At 38.3% G+C, this 23,447-nt stretch overlaps 1 protein-coding gene across 16 annotated transcripts in view; it reads left to right on the top strand.

Moving 5' to 3' along the window:
- Positions 1-23,447, top strand: part of CCDC158 (coiled-coil domain containing 158) — an 83,216-nt gene that overhangs the window by 55,037 nt on the left and 4,732 nt on the right. For 9 of the 16 annotated variants that reach the window (XM_019962955.2, XM_019962954.2, XM_019962961.2 and 6 more), the window contains 4 exons: positions 8,658-8,815; positions 13,455-13,514; positions 16,659-16,726; positions 22,000-22,158. In XM_019962955.2, coding sequence (XP_019818514.2) covers positions 8,658-8,815; positions 13,455-13,514; positions 16,659-16,726; positions 22,000-22,158 — 445 coding nt within the window. Of the gene's footprint in view, positions 1-8,657; positions 8,816-13,454; positions 13,515-16,658; positions 16,727-17,773; positions 21,964-21,999; positions 22,159-23,447 lie in introns of those variants that run through there. The other 7 variants (XR_011567234.1, XR_011567233.1, XM_070791618.1 and 4 more) reach the window with 6 other exon arrangements.

The following is a 23,447-nucleotide window of genomic DNA, read 5'->3' as shown; positions in this document are numbered from 1 at the left end:
GACAGAGGAGCCTGGTAGGCTGCAGTCCATGGGGTCGCTAAGAGTCGGGACACGACTGAGCAACTTCACTTTCACTTTTCACTTTCCTGCATTGGAGAAGGCAATGGCAACCCACTCCAGTGTTCTTGCCTGGAGAATCCCAGGGACGGGGGAGCCTGGTGGGCTGCCATCTATGGGGTCGCACAGAGTCGGACACGACTGAAGGGACTTAGCAGCAGCAACAGCAGCAGATAGTTAGGTATTAATTTTTAACTAAGGGACCCAAAAACTATCTTACTTTTTTCTTGGTCCTGTCAATCCCACTACAGAGAGAATCTCTTACTACTGACTTGTTGATACAAATCTGTTTGCCAGTGTTGTGAAGAGCTGAGTGGGACAGGGAGCCTGGGGTACATGTGTATCTATATAGTCTTATTTATTATGCTTATATTTTCAGTTTGCAGCCTTACTTCTGCCATGCCAGATGTCCTCTTAGAGTTTAAATTCCTTTGGTCCAACCTCACCCAGTGATTAAGCCTCTAATTTTATTTAGAGGAAAAGAATGAATTCTTACCCAACCACATGGGGAGAACATCTGGTATTCTCAAAGCTTCTGCCGTAAGCTTTTAGCCAGTCCTCCCGTTTTTGCTGCCCTGTGCCTTCCCCTGACCTTCAGAAGTGCACGAGGCCTCCATTACTCGAATCTTTCTTGCTGGTATACTCTGATGCAGAGCAGTCCTCTGTTTCTTGGCTACTTCTGTGCAGGTCCTTAATGTTTTAGCTTCTTTGTTCCACTGCATTAGCTGTGAATTACCCATTTGCTTTTCATCTCCCCAGATTTTATCATCATTACTCATCTAATATTATCTCTCTTTTCCTCTTTGTCCTTGTTAATTTCTTTAGTGTTATATTAGTGACACTAAATGGAATAAATGCCAAGTCTAACGTTTCAAAGTACAACAAAAGTAGAATATCACTGCGTGAATTGTTCTGCATTGCCCCTTTATTTCATTTCATTTTAGTCTTCTTGTACCATGAATCTAACAATAGTCATTATTTACTGAACACCAGGCACTGTACGATATTCTTTCTATACATTATATAATTTATTCCTCACAACTACCCACATGAGGTAAGTGCTGTTATTATAACAATTTCTCAGAGAAAGAAACTAAGGCTTGGAGAAGCTAAATGAGTTGTACAGAGTTCACACTCCAAAAATACAGTTGTGCCGAAACTTAACCAAGATGGCCCGAGTCTAGAATTTGTCTTCTTAATTAGTTTGCTGTACTGATTATGTACACCACACAGTTGAATGCTATTTATAAAAAAATAATTAGATGATGCTGTAAATAAATACTTTACCTGAACTAATTGTGTATTTCATTAGGTCCTTGTGACTGAGGATTATACCATTTCAGGGGTCCAAAAACATTAAAAATTATCCAGTTGATTGCCCTAGTGTTATTAATAATAGAAGAGAAAATGGTAGAATTGGAAAAAAAATTTTTTTTTAATCTGATTGATCCAAGCTCAGAAACCAAGAACATGTGTGTATATATGTGTATGTACATACATACATGGAGAAGGCAGTGGCACCCCACTCCAGTACTCTTGCCTGGAAAATCCCATGGACGGAGGAGCCTGGTAAGCTGCAGTCCATGGGGTTGCTAAGAGTCGGACACGACTGAGCGACTTCACTTTTCACTTTCATGCATTGGAGAAGGAAATGGCACCCCACTCCAGTGTTCTTGCCTGGAGAATCCCAGGGACGGGGGAGCCTGGTGGGCTGCCGTCTTTGGGGTCGCACAGAGTCAGACACGACAAGTGACTTAGCAGTAGCACATACATACATACACAGATACACACACATAATTGGTAGCCTGACACAGAAGCATTCTAGATTAAAGTTTTAGATAAACATTATTTTAGCATTTAATATAGAATAATTCCAGGATAATATAATTTATTTATATATCAGATTCCATACACATGCACTGTAATTTGTGCTAGCTGTGCTTGATCTATGATGTGAGCAAGGTTTTCAGAAAGACTTTATATAACTTTGGTTTCCTATTCACCCATTTTTAATATACAATATAAATAATATATTTATATTCTAAATAGTATATTCATATTCCATTTTTATTACAATCTTCTGACAGGAATATAAGTATTATAGGAGATGGATTTGGTCAGGCATTCTTAAAATAGAATAGTCTGATTCAAACTGAATGAGATCAAGCTTTTATTTTTAGCTTTTTCATTTATCTTCTATCTTTGGAGAGTGGAGATAGAATGTGTTGAGAAGCACACACTCTCCTAGACATTACTTATCTTAAGTTATAACTCATGTTTGCCTGTAATGGACTCAAGGCCATTAGAGAGAACAGTATTTAGAGAAAATGGAGGTGCATTTGAGCTATAATTTGCAATTTATTTTTGAAACAAGTCTGACATAAGACAATTTCAGAGTCAAAATGTAATAGGAAGCTAATCAAATCACAAAATAAACCTTAAGTTTAACAATAACAGTATAAGCTCATATTCATCCCTTGAAATCAAAAAGCTTATATATGTCTGAAAATATATGTCCCCTAGAAATAGCCTTAATGTATATCCTAAGGGTCAAGGGATTGAAGTGAGGGAGAGCAAGATTCTTTGATGGGTTCCAGTAACCTCATGAAGAACTTGTAAGTAGCTGTTTCTTTATCAGCCAGACAAGATAGTCATAACCAGCCATACATAACCAGCCACTCATATGTAAAGAATGTTTTTAAATCATTCATTTCCTAGCTATTTTCTAATTTTTTAAGTGTATTCATGTTATAAATCAAAATTTGTTCCATATGAATTAAACAATAAAGTATTAAAAATAAACTTTTTAATGAAAAGTATTACAAGTGAAAGCATTATAAGATTTACAGACATGAAAAGGAATAATTGACTATTTTGAGTAAATGAAGCTTAAATCAGAAGCCACCATAAACTAAAATGGAATCACAAACTAGAAAAATATTTCTAGCAAACAAAGGGTTAATATAAAATATAAAGAGTTTTTACATACCTGGAAAAAGATAGCATATATTCTAAAAGAAAAATATAGAAAGGACATGTATATAGTCCAAAAGAAATGCATATAGTCCATAAACATGAAAAATGTTCAAGCTTATTTATAATCAGCTAATAATTATTACATATTAAAGCTAAAACAAACAACTTTGTGTATAGAATGGTCAAATGGCAATGGGAAGCGTATGGTATAACGGCCACTTTCCTGTCACACCTTACTGATAAACATGTAAATTGATATGACTTTATGTTGTCACTTTTACTTCCAAAGTTCACGATTTCTTTTTGTTTTAAAATTAATAGACTTTTTTTAGAGTGGTTTTAGCCTTACAGAAAACTGAGCAGAAAATAGAGAGTTCCCATAGATTCTCTTTGCTGTCCTCCTCTCTCCCCCCAGCTTCCTCTATTACCAGCATGTTGCATTCATGTGGTACATTTGTTATAATTGTTAAACCAATATTGACACATTGTTATTAACTAAAGTCTATAATTTTCATTGGGGTTCACTTCTTATATTGTGGGGCTTCCCTGAGGGCTCAGTGGGTAAAGAACCTACCTGCAATGCGGGTGACACAGCAGACATGAGTTTGATTGCTGGGTCGGGAAGATCCCCTGGAGTAGGAAATGGCTACCCACTCCAGTATTCTTGCCTGAAAAATCCTATGGACAGAGGAGCCTGGCAGGCCAGAGTCCAAAGGAGAGCAAAGAGTCAGACACTACTGAACATCACGTGCTCCTCATATTGTACATTTTGTGCATTTAGACATATGTATGATGATTACATTATCATGTATTACTTGTATTACATTACATGTATTGCATGTCTTACAATACATGTAATACATTACATGTCTTACAATACATGTAATGCATTACATGTATTACATTACAGTATTATACAGAATAGTTTAACTGTTCAAAAAATGCCCTGTGCTTCACCTTTTCATCTGTTGTTCCCTTCCCCCGAACCCCTGGCAACCAGTGATCTTTTTACTGTCTTCATATTTTTGTCTTTTCCAGAATGTCGTATAACCAGAGTCATCTAGTGATAGTCTTTTCAGATTGGCTTCTTTCACTTAGCAATATGCTTGCAAGATTTTTTCGTATCTTTTCATCCTTTAATAGTTAATTTCTTTTTTTACTGAATAATATTTCATAGTATGGATGTACCACAGTTTATCCAGTCACTTATTAAAGGATATCTTGATTGCTACCAAGTTTTGGCAAGTTATGAATAAACCTGCTATAACATCAATGTGCAGGTTTTGCATAGACGTAAGTTTTCACCTCTGTTAGGTGAACGCTACAGAGCATGGTTGCTGCATTTTATAGTATGAGCATGTTTAGTTTTGGAAGAAACCACCAAACTGTCTTTCAAAGTGGCTGTACCATTCTGCAGTCTCACCAGCAGTGAACGAGAGTTCCTGTTGCTCCCCATCCTTGTCAACATTTGGTGTTGTCAGTGTTCGGATTTTAGCCTAGATAATAGGAGTGTAGTGTGATATCTTATAGTTTTAATTTGAAATTCCTTAATGAAATATGATGTTGAGCATATTTTCATATGCTTATTTGCCTTCTACATATTTTTATAGTGAGATGTCTATTCCACATGTTTGCCTATTTTTTAATGGATGTTTAAAATTTTTTCCTACTGTTGAGTTTTAAGAGGTTCTTTTTGGAGGTATATTTTAGCTACCAGTCTTTTGTCACTTATGTGTTTTGAAAAGATTTTCTGTCAGTCTGTGATTTTTGTTTCCATTTTTTTTAAACTATCTTTTTGCAAGGAAAAGTTTTTAAGATTAAAAAGTCCAACTTACTGATGCTTTTCTTTCATGGATCATGCTTTTAATTTGTGTCTAAAAAGTCATCATGAATCCCAAAGTCATCTAAATTTTCTCCTGTATTATCCTCTAGAGTTTTATAGTCTGGAATTTTACATTTAGGTCCATGATTCACTCTGAGTTAATTTTTGTGACAAATATAAGGTCTGCATCTAGATTCATTTTTGTAATGCATGTGAATGGCCAGTTGTTCCAGTACCATTTGTTGAAAATACTGCCTTTTCTCTACTGAAATACTTTTGCTCCTTTGTTGAAGACCAGTTGACTATATTTGTATGGGACTGTTCCTGGGATCTTTATTTTATTCTGTCCCATCAGTCTATTTGTCTATTCTTTTACCAGTACTGCACTCTTATTACAGTAAATCTTGAACCTGGGAAATGGCAGTTCTCCAACTTTGTTCACCTTCACTGTTGTCTTTCCTATTCTGAGGTTTTGGCCTTCCCATATACGCTTTAGAATCAGTTTGTCAGTATATCAAGGGGAGCATCGTAGCTAGACTGCACAGCTAACCCTGATGACATCTTCTTCGTGACTGTGTCCTGGTACTAACACACTATATACATTGTCATGTTAACCTTTCTGGTTACTCTAAATCTGTAAATATGAAACATATAAGATACTTCATGTGTTTTTATGCTAAGGGGAGAAGGAAGTGGAAACCAGCCTTTTTTGAGTACTTACTATGCATACATTAAGTACTTCTGATTCCTTATGCCATCCTTATAAAATAAGAGTTATTTTCCCCATTTTTACAGATTAGGAAATGGAGACTAAAAGAAGCATTTCCCTTGTTATAATGAAATAAACTTTATGAATTTGTTTGTAGGTTATTACACTGATAATTTATAATAAGTGTCATGGGCTTAAAATTTTTTAATAACAAAGCTTATTAAGTAAACTTCCTAGTGGGCAGAAGATATGAAGGTCCAGGTGTTATATTGAGATTTCAAGGTTAGAACTGAAGTGACTGAATATTGCAATAAGATAAGTCTTCTGAAGTTTTATTCCACATCAGATATGAGGTCCACCAGGGCTAGGACAAGAACAAAGCCTGTGTTTGGTGAAACTGGATCTGTTTATAAGCAACAAATGCTTTTATTCATGATTAAGAAACTGGTTCAGCATATACAGTATATGGGAAGTCTCTGTACCTTCTACTCATTTTTGCTGTGAACCTAAAACTTCTCTAAAAGTAAAAGCTATTAAAAATGGTTCACATCTTTGTATATTTTAAATCAATGAAATAAAATTTAATGGAATCTTAATTTATGAAACTCTGAACTCATCATGGTAATTTCTCAGTAAGATGACCATCAGTAAACTGGTAGAATCATACTTACCACACATTCAGTTAGTTAGAACTCTTGACATCTTCAACTGGATATTTTATGTGGTTTATCAGTGGAAATAGGAAGGGAAGGACAATGTGAGGGTTATACCAGTAGCATCAACACTTGATTGGCATGGACCCTAGAAAAGTAAAGCCTAAAGAACAAAAATTTTGCAGTGTTTATCCTTCAACAACCTGTATGTCTGGCAGGTGTCACTCTACCTTGGGTCAGACACTTCTGGCTAAAATTCCTTTATGATGCTTTAGCCATGAGTATCCTCCAGCTAAGTCCACCTGCTCACCAGGGCAACCTCTGATTATTATTCGGTTTTCTCTCTTTTTGTGCCTATTGGGAACATCTGTGCTTCTTTTTATATTATAAATATTCATTGAGGAACACTAGCTACCTGAAAAATCTTTTAATATTATTCCCCAACTAACATAGTTTGCGGAGAAGGCAATGGCAACCCACTCCAGTACTCTTGCCTGGAAAATCCCATGGATGGAGGAGCCTGGTGGGCTGCAGTCCATGGGGTCACTAAGAGTCCGGACACGACTGAGCGACTTCACTTTTACTTTTCACTTTCATGCATTGGAGAAGGAAATGGCAACCCACTCCAGTGTTCTTGCCTGGAGAATCCCAGGAATGGGGGAGCCTGGTGGGCTGCCATCTATGGGGTCGCACAGAGTTGGACACGAGTGAAGCAACTTAGCAGCAGCAGCAGCAGCAACATAGTTTGAAAATGTTAAATGTCTCTTTCCTCATCAGTAAAGTGGTGGCAGGGGGGTAGATTCACTCATTGCTAGAGGGTCCCTTACTTCTAAAATTCTATAGCTTTATAAAATTAGTTCATCCCTTAACAAATTATTGAAATTATTTTACCTGGATATAGTTATAAATATTTAATGGCATGGTAAGATGTCCATACCATATTGTTAAAGTTAAAAAAAAATTGTTAATGATTTCACTATGTTGTAAAAAAGGAAAAGGAGATTAACATATATAATACAGTGTTATTAACTAAAGTACAGATTTTGTTCAAATTTCACAAAATTTTATGCTAGTATCCATTATTTGTTTTTATATCTTATTCAAGATTCCACATCGTATTTAGTTGCATTGAGTAGCTTCAGCTATATGCAACAAATTCTGGTAAATTCTCTTTTCATCTTTTTTCTGTTACAAATATTTTCTAATTTTCCTTGTTACAGCTTCTTAGATACACCCATCATTTAAAAGTGGATATTTAATTTCCACATGCACAGGGTTTTAAAAATATCCTTGATATTAATTTCTCATTTAAATGCTTTCTTCTCTGTAATTACCTTCTGTGTTTTTTCAGTCCTCTAACTTTATTGAGAGTAATAAAGGCTCAATCAGTGGCTTTATTAAAGAGCTAAATCAAAAGATCTCTCTTGGCTAAACCAAAGATCTCTCTTGGTAAATGTCACATTGCACTTGAAAATATGTGGGTTATTTTCAAATACCTTTTGATATTGATTTCTAACCATAATTCCACAGTGATAAGAGAACAGACTCTATAGTTCCAATACCTTTAGACCATGAAATTTTTCCACCTTGTTTTATGTCCCTGGATATGTTCCAGTGCCTCCTAGTTTATAGTCTATGGGAACTTAAATAGAATTTGTATTCTAAATAGATGTGTATAGTTTAATCCTGTATAGTTTAGTTTATATACGCTGCTAAGTCACTTCAGTCGTGTCCGACTCTGTGCGACCCCATAGATGGCAGCCCACCAGGCTCCCCTGTCCCTGGGATTCTCCAGGCAAGAACACTGGAGTGGGTTGCCATTTCCTTCTCCAATGCATGAAAGTGAAAAGTGAAAGTGAAGTCGCTCAGTCGTGTCCGGACTCTTAGTGACCCCATGGACTGCAGCCCACCAGGCTCCTCCATCCATGGGATTTTCCAGGCAAGAGTACTGGAGTGGGGTGCCATTGCCTTCTCAATAGTTTATATATACATATGTATAAATAGGCATGTACATGCATGCTAAGTCACTTCAGTTGTGTCTGACTCTTTGTGACGCTATGAACTGTAGCCTGCCAGGCTCCTCTGTCCATGGGATTCTCCAGGCAAGAATACTGAAGTGGGTTGCCATGCTGTCCTCCAGGGGATCTTCCTGACTCGGGAATTGAACCTGCAGCTCTTAAGTCTCTTGCATTGGCAGGCAGGTTCTTTACCACTAGCACCACCTGGGAAGCCCGTAAGTAGGTATATGCATATATGAATTAGATATAGCACTGTGTTGATTGGATATTATTGATTTATCTCTGAGTAGTAAGATTACAGGTTTTTTATTTCCTCTTTTTCTTCTCCATAATTTACCAGTTGAATTAATTTTATAATAGGAAATGGCATTCAAATCTGAAAAAAACAAAGTGTCCTTGTCTTGTGAATTGTTTTAATTCAGCACTCTATGAAACCTAACGCAAAGGAAGATCCAACGAGGGACTTGAAACAGCTTCTCCAGGAGTTGAGAAGTGTGATCAACGAGGAGCCAGCTGTGCCTCTGGGCAAGAGCGAAGAAGACGGGAGAGCACCATCTCTGGGGGTCTCCTTTGTGGCTGTGTAAGACTGAATGTGCTTCAGAGTGGGAAAGTGTCCCTCAACAGTGGTTGGCCATCACGTTGTCTACGTGGGAGGTGGAGGTTACATTAACTTTGAGGGGTATGGGGACATTACCAGGAAAAATGATATGAAAGTAGAGGAGTTAGCAGAAGTAAAACTACTTGATATCGAGAGAATATATTATTTGTTCTATTCAGAAATTAGGGCGAAATGTGACCCAAAGTTACATTCATACAGTAATTTATAGTTCCCAGCAAATTTCACATCCATATTCTTACTTGATTATCACAGCAACTGTTTGAGACAAGACAGAGCAGGATTTATTTATCCCATTTTAAAAATAAGAAAACCACAAGTTCCAAAAGGTTGACTTACTTACAGCCACGTATGGTGGAGCTAAAACTTGAACCCCGAGAACTGCATACTCCTCAAATATAAACTAATTGGAAAGCTTTGGCTCTCTAGGCATCCATGCCAGTGACTTAAATTAATATGAAGTCAGATCCAAAAAGTGATTCAACCAGTCTACCAGCCACTGACTGCATGTACTTACAGAAATCAAATAGTGTTTTAAAATTTTAATGTATGCTATTATTAAATTAACTTAGAGGATTTTAGCACACTATATATACTATATTATTAGCATTACACCATTAATTATATGTTGTTAGTATTATAACAACCCACTTTTGTAACCTTTGTTTCTTGGTTATATAGCAAATATCTCAAAATCATACTCTATGACATAATGCTTATATGTAAACAATCTCCAGTTTCTTTAAGATATTCAGGTAGTGTTTATTAACTTGAGGTAGCAAAATATTAATTGGATTTGTCTGTTTTACTAATAATATTTGTTAATAGTTCAGTTCAGTTCAGTCGCTCAGTCGTGTCCGACTCTTTGCGACCCCATAAATCACAGCACGCCAGGCCTCCCTGTCCATCACCAACTCCCAGAGTTCATTCAGACTCACATCCATCAAGTCAGTGATGCCATCCAGCCATCTCATCCTCTGTCGTCCCCTTCTCCTCCTGCCCCCAATCCCTCCCAGCATCAGAGTCTTTTCCAATGAGTCAACTCTTCGCATGAGGTGGCCAAAGTACTGGAGTTTCAGCTTTAGCATCAGTCCTTCCAAAGAAATCCCAGGGCTGATCTCCTTCAGAATGGACTGGTTGGATCTGCTTGCAGTCCAAGGGACTCTCAAGAGTCTTCTCCAACACCACAGTTCAAAAGCATCAATTCTTGGATGCTCAGCCTTCTTCACAGTCCAACTATCATATCCATACATGACCACAGGAAAAACCATAGCCTTGACTAGATGGACCATTGTTGGCAAAATAATGTCTCTGCTTTTGAATATGCTATCTAGGTTGGTCATAACTTTCCTTCCAAGGAGTAAGCGTCTTTTAATTTCATGGCTGCAGTCACCATCTGTAGTGATTTTGGAGCCCCCAAAAATAAAGTCTGACACTGTTTCCACTGTTTCCCCATCTATTTCCCATGAAGTGATGGGACCAGATGCCATGATCTTCATTTTCTGAATGTTGAGCTTTAAGCCAACTTTTTCACTCTCCACTTTCACTTTCATTAAGAGGCTTTTGAGTTCCTCTTCACTTGCTGCCGTAAGGGTGGTGTCATCTGCATATCTGAGGTTATTGATATTTCTCCCGGCAATCTTGATTCCAGCTTGTGCTTCTTCCAGTCCAGTGTTTCTCATCATGTACTCTGCATAGAAGTTAAATAAGCAGGGTGACAATATACAGCCTTGACGTACTCCTTTTCCTATTTGGAACCAGTCTGTTGTTCCATGTCCAGTTCTAACTGTTGCTTCCTGACCTGCATACAGATTTCTCAAGAGGCAGGTCAGATAGTCTGATATTGCCATCTCTTGAAGAATTTTCCACAGTTTATTGTGATCCACATCCTCAAAGGCTTTGGCATAGTCAATAAAGCAGAAATAGATGTTTTTCTGGAACTCTCTTGCTTTTTCCATGATCCAGTGGATGTTGGCAATTTGATTTCTGGTTCCTCTGCCTTTTCTAAAACCAGCTTTAACATCAGGAAGTTCACAGTTCACGTATTGCTGAAGCCTGGCTTGGAGAATTTTGAGCATGACTTTAGTAGCGTGTGAGATGAGTGATAGTAGTAAAATATTAGTGATTGTCTGGATACCTAACATAACATTGCATTCTCTGAATCACGTCAGAAACATCCCCTTGTCACTCTATCCAAGAACACTTATATGTGCAGAATACTTTTTTAAAAAAGTTCTCATGCATTTTACTTATTTTTTTCGATTTTTAAATTGAAGTATAGTTGGTTTACAATGTTGTTTTAATTTCTGCTGTATCGCAAAGTGATTTACTTATAGATCCACGTACATTCTGTTTTAAATATTCTTTTCCATTATGGTCTATCATGGGATATTGAATATAGGTGTCTATGCTCTACAGTAGGGCCTTGTTGATTATGTATTTTGTGTATAAAGGCTTACGTCTGCTAACCCCAAACTCCCACTCCTTCCCTTTTCCACTCTCCTTCTCCCTTGGCAACCAGCAGCCTGTTCTCTGTGTCCATCATTCTGTCCCTGTTTCATAGATAGGTCAGTCTGTGTCATAGTTTAGATTACAGATACAGGTGATATCACGTGGTATTTGTCTTTCTCTTTCTGACTTGTTTCACTTAGTATCATCATCTCTGGTCGCATCCGTGTTGCTACAGATGGCATTACTTTGTTCTTTTGCTGACTAGTATTCCACTGTATGTATGTACCACGTCTTCTTTATCCATTTGTCTGTCAAAGGACAGTTAAGTTGTTGCCATATCTTGGCTATTATGGATAGCAGAGCACTTTGGTTGTTGTCATAATTCTATAATATGCTTTCACTGGGGCAGTATTTATTAAGCTCATTTGACCAATGATTACATTGACATAGATTGAGTTGCCGCCTCCTAGGAGACAAAGAGACAAAGTTAGAAGTAAACAAAGTAAACATTAGAGCCCCTGGCTTCCAGAACTAATCGTTCCACAAGATTACCATGACTTCCCTGATCAAATTCCATCACTTCAACCACTACAGATGTGCTTGACTATATTGGACTCTGTTGAACATGAATATATTTGGCCCCTGCCTTTAGATAATTTATGTTAATTTGCTATAATTCTACAAATGACCTTGTCACCAAAGCCTAAACTCAGCCTAGAGCTTTTAAAGGTTCAGGAACAAAAGCATTTCTAGGTTGACAAACTCCATGGGTAGCCCTTTGCAAAACTTGATTGGAGACCTAAAATCTACTCTTGTGCATTAAAGAAGAGTTAAATACATATGAGCAATTGATTCTAAAAATACATGGAATCTGGAAATTATTCTTTGTATAATTAACTGAGGGTTATATTTATCTATAGAAAGATGATAGAGTAAGAGATTGCATTACTGAATCAAGCCTGAGATTAGTGATATGCCATAGGTAAGAGGAATCTGAGATTCTGAATCTTATTAATTGCCTAAGAATTGTACATGTGACCAGATAATTGGGGAAGTCTGGATAGTTTAGATGGGAATTGATGGAAAGCCTTAATAGAGTTTAACTGAAACAAAAAAGGATTTTAGTGAAATAGACTAAAGTAACTTACTTTCTAGAAGTCAACTTAATAGGCTTTTCTTTTTTTTTTTTTTTGCTGCTGTTTACCCAGATGAAGATATTTCTGTGGTATGCCATTCCAAAAATGGAATACTTTTCCTACAGTTACAATAGCTTACATAACTTTCGAGAAGAAGGTGGTCTCAAAGGAAGTTGCAACAGCCTCAATATAGGGTTATAAGAACCTTACTGAAAACAGTCCTATTTTTATCAATAATCTAATAGCTGAATGTTTAAATGAAACCATTAAAAAGAGCATTAAAAAGAGAGATTACATCCATAACCCCTAAACAAAAACAATTTCTGAGAACTGTCTTTAGCCAAAAAGGAGAAAAGCTACTCTTAGTTTGTTACTCAGTCAGACACAGAAGGCATTGCCTGCAGGTCTTCAGTCGGAGAAGGCAATGGCACCCCACTCCAGTACTCTTGCCTGGAAAATCCCATGGACGGAGGAGCCTGGTAGGCTGCAGTCCATGGGGTCGAGAAGAGTCGGACACGACTGAGAGACTTCACTTTCACTTTTCACTTTCATGCATTGGAGAAGGAAATGGCAACGCACTCCAGTGTTCTTGCCTGGAGAATCCCAGGAATGGGGGAGCCTGGTGGGCTGCCGTCTGTGGGGTCGCACGGAGTCGGACACGACTGAAGCGACTTAGCAGCAGCAGCAGGTCTTCAGTAGCTCCCAGCATCTTCTGCATTCAACACATGGTTCTCAGACTGATACTGAAGTATCTCCCTAGCTGGTCACCAGCCTGCTTTCCTCCTGTACTGAGCTCTGGCCAAAATGGACTGCTTCTGATTCCCAGAGGGGTCCATGTCCTTCTGTCTTCAAGCTTCTCTCCATACATTCTCTCCACTGGGAAGAGCGAGCACCCCAATCTCACTGTTTTGAATCTGCATCTGTCTAAAAGCAGTATTCAGAGGAACAATTTGGTTTGATCACTAAGTTAAAATAACATCACATAGTCTTTAACTTCTCCCACCCTCTGCCAACAGAAGCAACAACTCATTAAGGGAATCCACTGAAGGCAGCAAATCAAGTGAAACTTTTAGCAGGTAAGAAACCATCTGACCAGCCCCTGACTTTCAAAATGTCCCCTTTACTACTATTTTTCATTCATTCATTCATTAGAATATCGTTCACTGCCTGTGATGTGCCGAGTTCTGTGCTAGGCCCATGGGATGTAACGGCAGGTGAGACACACATGGGCCCTGTCCTCAAGTTGCTTATAGTCGTAGGGTCTATTTATTGACTGACTGCCAGGAAAAACTTTTATCTTTCTATTCTTACTGCTTATGAAAAAATAGCGATATTAGAGTCCTGTTTATATCATAGAATATGAAAATGAATTCTAATGTTTAAATTCCAGTTAGGCAAAGAAAGGCCTATTCATTACTGTATCTTTCAGTTCAGTTCAGTTCAGTTCCGTCGCTCAGTCGTGTCCGACTCTTTGCGACCCCATGAATCGCAGCACGCCAGGCCTCCTTGTCCATCACCAACTCCCAGAATTCACTCATACTCACGTCCATCGAGTCAGTGATGCCATCCAGCTATCTCACCCTCTGTCGTCCCCTTCTTTTCCTGCCCCCAATCCCTCCCAGCATCAGAGTCTTTTCCAATGCGTCAACTCTTCACATGAGGTGGCCAAAGTCCTGGAGTTTCAGCTTTAGCATCATTCCTTCCAAAGAAATCCCAGGGCTGATCTCCCTCAGAATGGACTGGTTGGACCTCCTTGCAGTCCAAGGGACTCTCAAGGGTCTTCTCCAACACCACAGTTCAAAAGCATCAATTCTTGGACGCTCAGCCTTCTTCACAGTCCAACTCTCACATCCATACGTGACCACTGGAAAAACCATAGCCTTGACTAGACAGACCTTTGTTGGCAAAGTAATGTCTCTGCTTTTGAATATGCTATCTAGGTTGGTCATAACTTTCCTTCCTTAAGGACACTTAAAAGTGTCTTTTAATTTCATGGCTGCAGTCACCATCTGCAGTGATTTTGGACCAAGCATTTTGCCTGCTTTTCTGTAAATATTTGTTTGTGAATGAATTAAAGCAGATAGTTTCTTACTGTCCCTACTGTTTGATCAATATTCAGTGAACTTGAATCTTTATAAATACAGCTTTCTCTTAGCCTAAAAGAAACAAGTTTTGATTGTCTTCTAACCTAGGTGTGTAACATTACACTCACTCATCCTGTTAATAATATCTGCAGCCATCTATTATCTGGGTGTTTTTGACTTATCTCATTTAGTCTGTCTAATCATATCTATGATATAGGCATTATTATCCCCATATATAGGTTAGAAATGAAGACGCAGCTTGCCCAGCAATTTACCAAGGTCATACAGCTTGTAAATAAAGGAACCAGAATTGAACTCAGTTCTAGCCTGCTTCTGAGCTCAGGCTTATAACCACTCCTGGTTCTGCTTCTGGGTACCTGGACAATCAGGATGTTGGCAAGGTTACACTCCTTTTAGAAGCCCTTGAGATTAATGCATTCCCTTCCCTTTCTCTTTTAGAGCTTCTGGGCCTCTAGCGCTTTGTTCTTTGCACTCTTTGCCTTGTGGCTCACAGCCTCTGGCGTGGCATCCTCAAGTCTTCTGCTGGGATTGTCACATCACCCTCTCTCTTCTGTGTGAAATCTCCCCCCTGCCTTCCTCCTGTAAAGAGATTTGTGATGCCATTTAGATAATGTAGGTGTGTCTCCACATACTCCAGGACAGTCTCCCCATCTTAAGACCCTTGATGTAATCACATCTGCAGTCTCTAGTGCCATGTAAGGTAACATTCATAGGCTGTTGGTATTTGGACAGATATATTTGACAATCATTATTCATCCCACCACACTGCTTTTATTTTATTTTATTTTTCCACACTGCTTTTAAAGCCACTTTACCACTCTCATGTACCTTTGTGGTAGCCCCTACTGTGTTCAGTGTGGATGTCTTAAATCTCTAGTCTCTTGTAAGTTCCAATCACTTCTGTGAATGAGTTTCAAATTGCTCTGCCTGAAGCACACCTCAGACTATGGTCCCAGCGCCAAGACCTTCAAAGGCTCCCCATTGCCTAGTGCAGCAAGAACAGACTCCTTACCCTGATAATGAAGACTGTACAACACAGCCGTGACCTTTTTCCCAAGGCTTTTCTCCTAATATTCTCAAACATTTTGGTCTCAGAACAGACACCTTGCCCTGATAATGAAGACTACACAATACAGCCATGACTTTTTCTAAGGCTTTCCTCCTAATATTCTCAAACTTTTTGGTCTCAGGACCCCTTTGCACTCACAAATATCACTGAGGATTCCAAAGAGCTTTTGTTTACGTAGATCATTTCTATTTTTAGTATTGGAAAATAAAATTAAATTTTAATTTAAAAAAATTAAAACAATTTGATACTTAAAGATAAGCAAAGTAAGTATATTACAGGTTTCTATAATAAAATAGTTTATTATGAAAAATAACTTTTCAAACAAAAAATCATTAAGAAGACTTCATTTTACAGTTAATGCGTGGCTTAATAAAAGGTAGCTATATTCTCATACCTGCCTCTGCATTTTTCTGGTATGATATCAGATATCATGGAGGCTCTGGGAAACTCCACTGTATACTTATGAGAGACTAAGAGTTAAAAAGAAAATAATATCTTAGTATTCTAATAAAATTAGTGTTGACCTCACAAACCCCCTTTTCAAGGGCACCACTTTGAGAACTGCTGTCATAATATTTTCAAACTGGTATCCAACCCACAGAGAACTTTGTGGTTTAGTTCAACTTACTGATTTAAATAGGTCTGATAGTTTTGTAAAGTGACACTTATTATTACCAAGAGAGGTTAGTTTTTTCCTTGGTTTTTAAATTTTAAATGAGTCATTAAGAGTGCATCTCTTAGAATACATGAGAGAAATACTGGGTTTTATACATATTATTATAAAAAAGAATTTTGCAACCAAGATTATATGTTATTACATTTTCATTCTGAAAAATGTTCATAGGCACTGAATACATAAGGATGACATAACTCTGGTTCTCCCTCATAGGGTAGTTTAGGACTTCTGCAGTTTAGGGTCATGGCTACCATCTTGGGTTTATACATTAAGCCATCACTTTTGCCTTCACCAGTTTGTTCTTGTTGATAAATCTTGGCACTGAATTTGAAAATGGAATGTTTTTGCATGACCATCCTTATGTTTCCAGAGAGCCAGTCACGTTACACGTAGCAGAGTTGGAAGATCCGCCTGGTTGCTTTGTATTCCCATCTGCAGGTGAGTTTTTAATGAAAGCACAAAAATTGGGCCTGCTTAAAGCTTACAGTGGATTCCCTTTCACTTGCTGCTGGTCCCCTCATTTTTTATACTATGTAACTTACTAATTATGTTGTTGATTGGGTGTCACCTCCTGCTAGACAGATCTGCACACGGGCAAATGACTTTAGTGGTTGGGAAATACCCCAGTACCCAGAACCTTCCCGGGACATAGCAGGCCCTTAAGTAATTCAGTAGATTATTCAGTAAAAATATTCAGTAAATAATTTCTGAATGAGTGAAAAGAAAAAGATAAGAGACAGATTGTTCTCCATACACTTTCCAAAGACAAAGTGTGCTTTAGAAAACAAAATAAAGGAAGAAATTGAAAGATAGTAGAATCTGTTGAAAAACAAAATGGCACAACTCAAACTAGAAATGGAAAAAAATAAAAATTAGGATAGGAGGGGCTGAAATCATAATCAGGGACATGACAGACCCCTAGAGAAAATTGCAGAAGAGGAGTTTTTAAAACTAAGAAATGTGAAAGATAATGGTAGAGTATAGGTTGCATTTGGAAGGCGAAGGCAAACCAGCAGACACATAATCAGCCCTCCTATGGAAGAAGACAAAATAAATGGAAAAGAACAAAACTGAAAATGATGGTTATTCAGTGAAAGTTTACTATAAATCTGGACAGTAATGTAAGTAGGGAAAATCGAGGTGTGAGGTGAAATAGAAGGAGTTTCCAGGTTTTCTTGTCTTTTGTAGAAGAATGTAAATGTATATCTAACATCAAAGCAATATTCTTAAATAAATTCTACTTAATTTTTAAATTTTTAACTTGTGACGAATCTTTATGAACTAATACTATATTTTGAACAAAAGAACACTTGTTTGAAGTTGAACAGTTTCCTTAGATTTTTACTTCAGTTGTATGTTTATACTTTTACCGTTTACCCGGCATATATCCTTGCTTTATTAGATTAATATAAGTGAATGCTTTTACCTTTTTTCATAAATTGTGAGTACCTTAGAACATGTTAACTCCATTTACTTTCCTTCCAGCTTACACAGAATCGTTGTCACGTATTTTAATTCTAAAGGTAAAATACCATGAGGGGTCATTTCCACTGTGTTGTGCCATTAAAATTCATCTAGACGCACACACACATTCACACTTTATCTCGTGCCTGCTGTCATTTTACTTATGCCTTTAATGTTTCCTTTAACATATTCTCCCAGTTTCTGTTTGTCTAAACTTGTCTTTATTTTATCCCCACTTTTGAGAAGTATTTTTGCTAAGTATAGGATTCTAGATTAACATTTTTCTTTCCTTTTGAGTTTTCCATTGTTTTCTGGCTTCCAGTGTCTCCACTAAGAAGTCAGCTCTAAATTTAATTATTCCTCATTTCAATGTAACATGTCATTTTGCCCTCCTGGAAGCTTTAAGATTGTTTTTTGTCTTTGGGTTTGGGTTTATTTTCTGGCAGTTTTTACTGATACACCTAGGTATGGTTTTCTTTATATAAGAAGAACTTGTTTGTGGTTTGGAGCAAATGCTGTTGAATCTGGGTAGTCTCTGCCTCCATCATCCAGACCTTGCGGGTCTATGCCTGTTATTTGTATTTTTTTTTCTTGGTTTCCCGCCATGTCATTTTGACTCCTCGTGGTGGTGTTGTTCAGTCACTAATTTGTGGCCGACTCTGCAAGCTCATGGACTGCAGCACACCAGGCTTGCCTGGACTTCACCGTCTACCAGACTTTGCTCAAATTCATGTCAATAGAGTCAGTGATGCTATCCAACCATTGCATCCCCTGCTGCCCGCTTCTCCTCCTGTCCTCAACATTCCCAGCATCAGGGTCTTTTCCAGTGAGTCAGCTCTTCAAATCAGGTGGCCAAAGTATTGGAGCTTTAACTTCAGCATCAGTCCTTCCAATGAATATTCAGAGTTGACTTCCTTTGGGATTGACTGGTTTGATCTCCTTGCTGTTCAAGGGACTCTAAAGAGTCTTCCCCACACCACAATTTGAAAGCATCAATTATTCAGTGCTCAGCCTTCTTTATGGTCCAACTCTTACATCCATACATGACTACTGGGGAAAAAACCATAGCTTTGACCATACAGACATTTATCAGCAAAGTGATGTCTCTGCTTTTTAATATGCTGTCTAGGTTTATCATAGCTTTCCTTCCAAAGAGCAAATGTCTTTTAATTTCATGACTGCAGTCACTGTCTGCAGTGATTTTGGAGCCCAAGAAAATAAAATCTGTGACTGTTTCCACTTTTCCCCCTTATATTTGCTAAGAAGTGCTGGGACTGAATGCCATGATCTTGGTTTTCTGAATGTTGAGTTTTAAGCCAGCTTTTTCTCTCTCCTCTTTCACCCTCATCAGGAGGCTCCTTAGTTTCTCTTCTCTTTCTGCCACTAGAGTAGAATCATCTGCATAGCTGAGGTTGTTGATATTTCTCCCAGATATTTTGATTCCAGTTTGTGCTTCATCCAGCATGGCATTTCATACGATGTGCTCTACATATAACTTAAATAAGCACATTGACAACATACAGCTTGTCATAGTCCTTTCCTAATTTTAAACCAATCAGTTGTTCCATGTCCAGTTCTAACTGTTGCTTCTTTACCTGCATACAGGTTTCTCAGGAGACAGGTAAGGTGTTCCGGTATTCCCATGTCTATAACAATTTTCTACAGTTTATTATGATCCACACAGTCAAAGGCTTTAGTAGTCAATGAACCAGAAGTAAATGGTTTTATGGAATTCTCTTGCTTTCTCTGTGATTGAACAAATGTTGGCAATTTGATCTCTGATTCTTCTGCCTTTTTTAAACCCAGCTTGTACATCAAGAAGTTCTCGGTTCACATACTGCTGAAGCCTAGCTTGAAGGATTTTGAGCATAACCTTACTAGCATGTGAAATGAATGCAGTTGTATGATACTTTGAATATTCTTTGACACTGCCCTGCTTTGGGATTGGAATGAAAAAACTGACCTTTTCCAGTCCTGTGGCCACTGCTGAGTTTTCCAAACTTGCTGACATATTAAGTGTAGCACTTTTACAGCATCATCTTTTAGGATTTGAAATAGCTCAGTTGGAATTCCATCACCTTCACTATCATTGTTTGCAGTAATGCTTCCTAAGGCCCACTTGACTTCGCACTCCAGGATGTCTGGCTCTAGGTGAGTGACCACACCATCGTGATTAGTCAGGTCATTAAGACCTTTTTTGTATAGTTCTTCTGTGTATTCTCCGCCTCTTCTTAATATCTTCTGCTTTTGTTAAGTTCTTACTGTTTCTGTCCTTTATCGTGCCCATCCTTGCATGAAATGTTCCCCTGATCTCTCCAATTTTCTTGAAGCGATATCTAGTCTTTCCCATTGTATTATTTTTTCTACTTCTTTACATTGTTCACTGAGGAAGGCCTTCTTATCTCTCCTTGGTATTCTCTGGAACGCTGCATTCAGTTGGATACATCTTTCCCTTTCTCCCTTGCTTTTGCTTCTCTTCTTTCCTCAGCTATTTGTAAAGCCTCCTCAGACAACTACTTTGCCTTCTTGCATTTCTTTTTTGGGGGGGGATGATTTTGGTCACTGCCTCCTACACAGTGTTACAAACCCCTGTCCATAGTTTTTCAGGCACTCTGTCTGCCAGATCTAATCCCTTGAGTCTATTCATCAAGTAGTCCACTGTTAGGGACAAAATCATAAGGGATTTGATTTAGGTCATACCTGAATAGACTAGTGGTTGCCCCTATTTTCTTCAATTTAAACCTGAATTTTGCAATAAGGAGCTCATGGTCTGAGCCACAGTCAGCTCCAGGTCTTGTTTTTGCTGACTATATAGAGCTTCTCCATCTTTGTCTGCAAAGAATATAATCAATCTGATTTTGGTATTGACCATCTGGTGATGTCCATGTGTAGAGTCTTCTCTTGTGTTGTTGGAAGAAGATGTTTGCTATGAGCATTGTGTTCTTTTGTCAAACCTCTTTTAGCCTTTGCCCTGCTTCATTTTGTACTCCAAGCCCAAATTTGCCTGTTACTCCAAGTATCTCTTGACGTCCCACTTTTGCATTCTAATCTCCTATGATGAAAAGGACATCTTTTTTTAGTGTTAGTTCTGGAAGGTCTTGTAAGTCTTCATAAAACTGGTCAACTTCAGCTTCTTCAGCATCAGTGGTTGGGGTATAGACTTGGATTACTGTAATGTTGAATGGTTTGCCTTGGAGACGAACCGAGATCATTCCTGTCATTTTTAAAATTACACCCAAGTACTGCATTTCAGACTGTTTTGTTGACTATGAGGGCTACTCCATTTCTCCTAAGGGGTTTTTGCCCACAGTAGTACATATCATGATCATCTGAATTAAATTTGCCCATTCCAGTCCATTTTAGTTCACTGATTCCTGAAATGTCCATGTTCACTCTTGCCATCTCCTGCTTCACCGTGTCCAATTTACCTTGATTCATGGACCTAACACTTCAGGTTCCTTTGAGATATTGTTCTCTATAGCATCAGACTTTACTTCCATCACCAGACACATCTGCAACTGAGCATCATTTCCACTTTGGCCCAGCCACTTCATTCTTTCTGGAGCTATTAGTAATTGCCCTCTTCTCTTCCCCAGTAGCGTATCAGACACCTTCAAACCTGAGGAGTTAATCTTCCGGTGTCTTATCTTTTTGTCTTTTCATACTGTTCATGGGGTTCTCATGGCAAGAATACTGGAGTGGTTTGCCATTTCCTCCTCCAGTGGACCACATTTGTCAGAACTCTTCACTATGACCCATCCATCTTGGGTGGCCTGCAGGGCTTGGCTCACAGCTTCACTGAGTTAGGCAAGCCCCTTTGCTGCAACAAGGCTATGATCCATGAAGGGGGTCTCCTCATATGCTTGGTTATTTTTATTGTATGGCAAACATATACGAAAAACTGTTTCAGACTTAGAAAATGCTTTCAGGCTTACAATAACATTGCCTTCTTCCAGAGAAAATTCATGCTTGTCTCTGGTACTCAACCATACCAGCAATCCCAGATAAATTTAATCCAATCAGGAATTAAGCTAATTTGAAGATAGACCTCAGGACCCACAAGGGCAGACTCAGTTCCTTATTCCTAGGATGTACCCCATTTCGGTTCCAATTCAAGGTCTTGGGTTTTACCAGAACACACCCCACCCACATGATTGGAAACATTTGAGAGTTTGATTTTTTGAGAGGTGTAGCATACTATTTTTAAATAATTCTGTCCTTTTACTTTTGTCCTTATAAAATTTTAGGAAGTCCATCTGTGAAAAATTCAGCTTCCCGTTCATTCCATTCTTCTCCTAAGAAGTCTCCAGTTCACTCACTCCTGACTAGTTCAGTTGAGGATTCCATAGGTTCCTCACCACAATATAGATCTACCAAACCTGTTCATTCACCTGATTCTGTTAAAGGTAAGAATCACCTGATTTCACTGATGAGATTAATTGTTTTCCTACTCTGTGATTTAAGAGTTCTTTTTCATAATTGGATTTAAGAAAGTTTCACATGGTGTTCTTATAGGTACACTCCAATTGATGCTGTGTGGTGGGTGTGTGTTTAAGTGGGTCTTATTTATTTATTTGTCTTAGTTAAATAAATAATTATTAATGCACACATACACCTTAGTAAATAAACATAGTAGATATTACAGATAAATATTATCTCTTTCTCTGACATGAATAATGATCTTTTTCTCTGTTTTATAAGCTTTTGGGTCTTCTTGTAAATGCTGAAAATGAATGACTTTTCTTAGTTCAGTTCAGTTCAGTCGCTCAGTCATGTCTGACTCTTTGTGACACCATGAACCGCAGCACACCAGGCCTCCCTGTCCATCACCAACTCCCAGAGTCCACCCAAACCCATGTCCATTGAGTCAGAAATGCCATCAAACCATCTCATCCTCTGTCGTCCCCTTCTCCTCCTGCCCTCAATCTTTCCCAGCATCAGGGTCTTTTCCAGTGAGTCAGCTCTTCACATCAGGTGGCCAAAGTATTGGAGTTTCAGCTTCAACATCAGTCCTTCCAATGAACACCCAGGACTGATCTCCTTTAGGATGGACTGGTTGGCTCTCCTTCCAATCCAAGGGACTCTCAAGAGTCTTCTCCAACACCACAGTTCAAAAGCATCGATTCTTTGGCGCTCAGCTTTCTTTATAGTCCAACTCTCACATCCATACATGACCACAGGAAAAACCATAGCCTTGACTAGACGGACCTTTGTTGACAAAGTAATGTCTGCTTTTTAATATGTTATCTAGGTTGGTCATAACTTTCCTTCCAAGGAGTAAGCGTCTTTTAATTTCATGGCTGCAGTCACCATCTGCAGTGATTTTGGAGCCCAGAAAAATAAAGTCAGCCACTGTTTCCACTGTTTCCCCATCTATTTGCCATGAAGTTATGGGACAAGATGCCGTGATCTTAGTTTTCTCAGTGTTCAGCTTTAAGCCAGCTTTTTCACTCTCCTCTTTCACTGTCATCAAGAGGCTCTTTAGTTCCTTTTCACTTTCTGCCATAAGGGTGGTGTCATCTGCATATCTGAGGTTATTGATATTTCTCCCAGCGATCTTGATTCCAGCTTGTGCTTCAAATTATGTCGGTTTTCTGTCTCTGTAAGTGCAAGTATCTGTTATACAAACTTACCAAAGTGTCCTCATTTTTAAAATTTTGAGTTCATTTATTATTAATAAAGATAGGTGATAAAA

Source organism: Bos indicus, chromosome 6 (genome assembly GCF_029378745.1).
Source record: "Bos indicus isolate NIAB-ARS_2022 breed Sahiwal x Tharparkar chromosome 6, NIAB-ARS_B.indTharparkar_mat_pri_1.0, whole genome shotgun sequence".
Classification (NCBI taxonomy): Eukaryota; Metazoa; Chordata; class Mammalia; order Artiodactyla; family Bovidae; genus Bos; species Bos indicus.
Note: the sequence above shows the minus strand (reverse complement) of the source record. Positions and strands in the feature narration are given on the sequence as shown.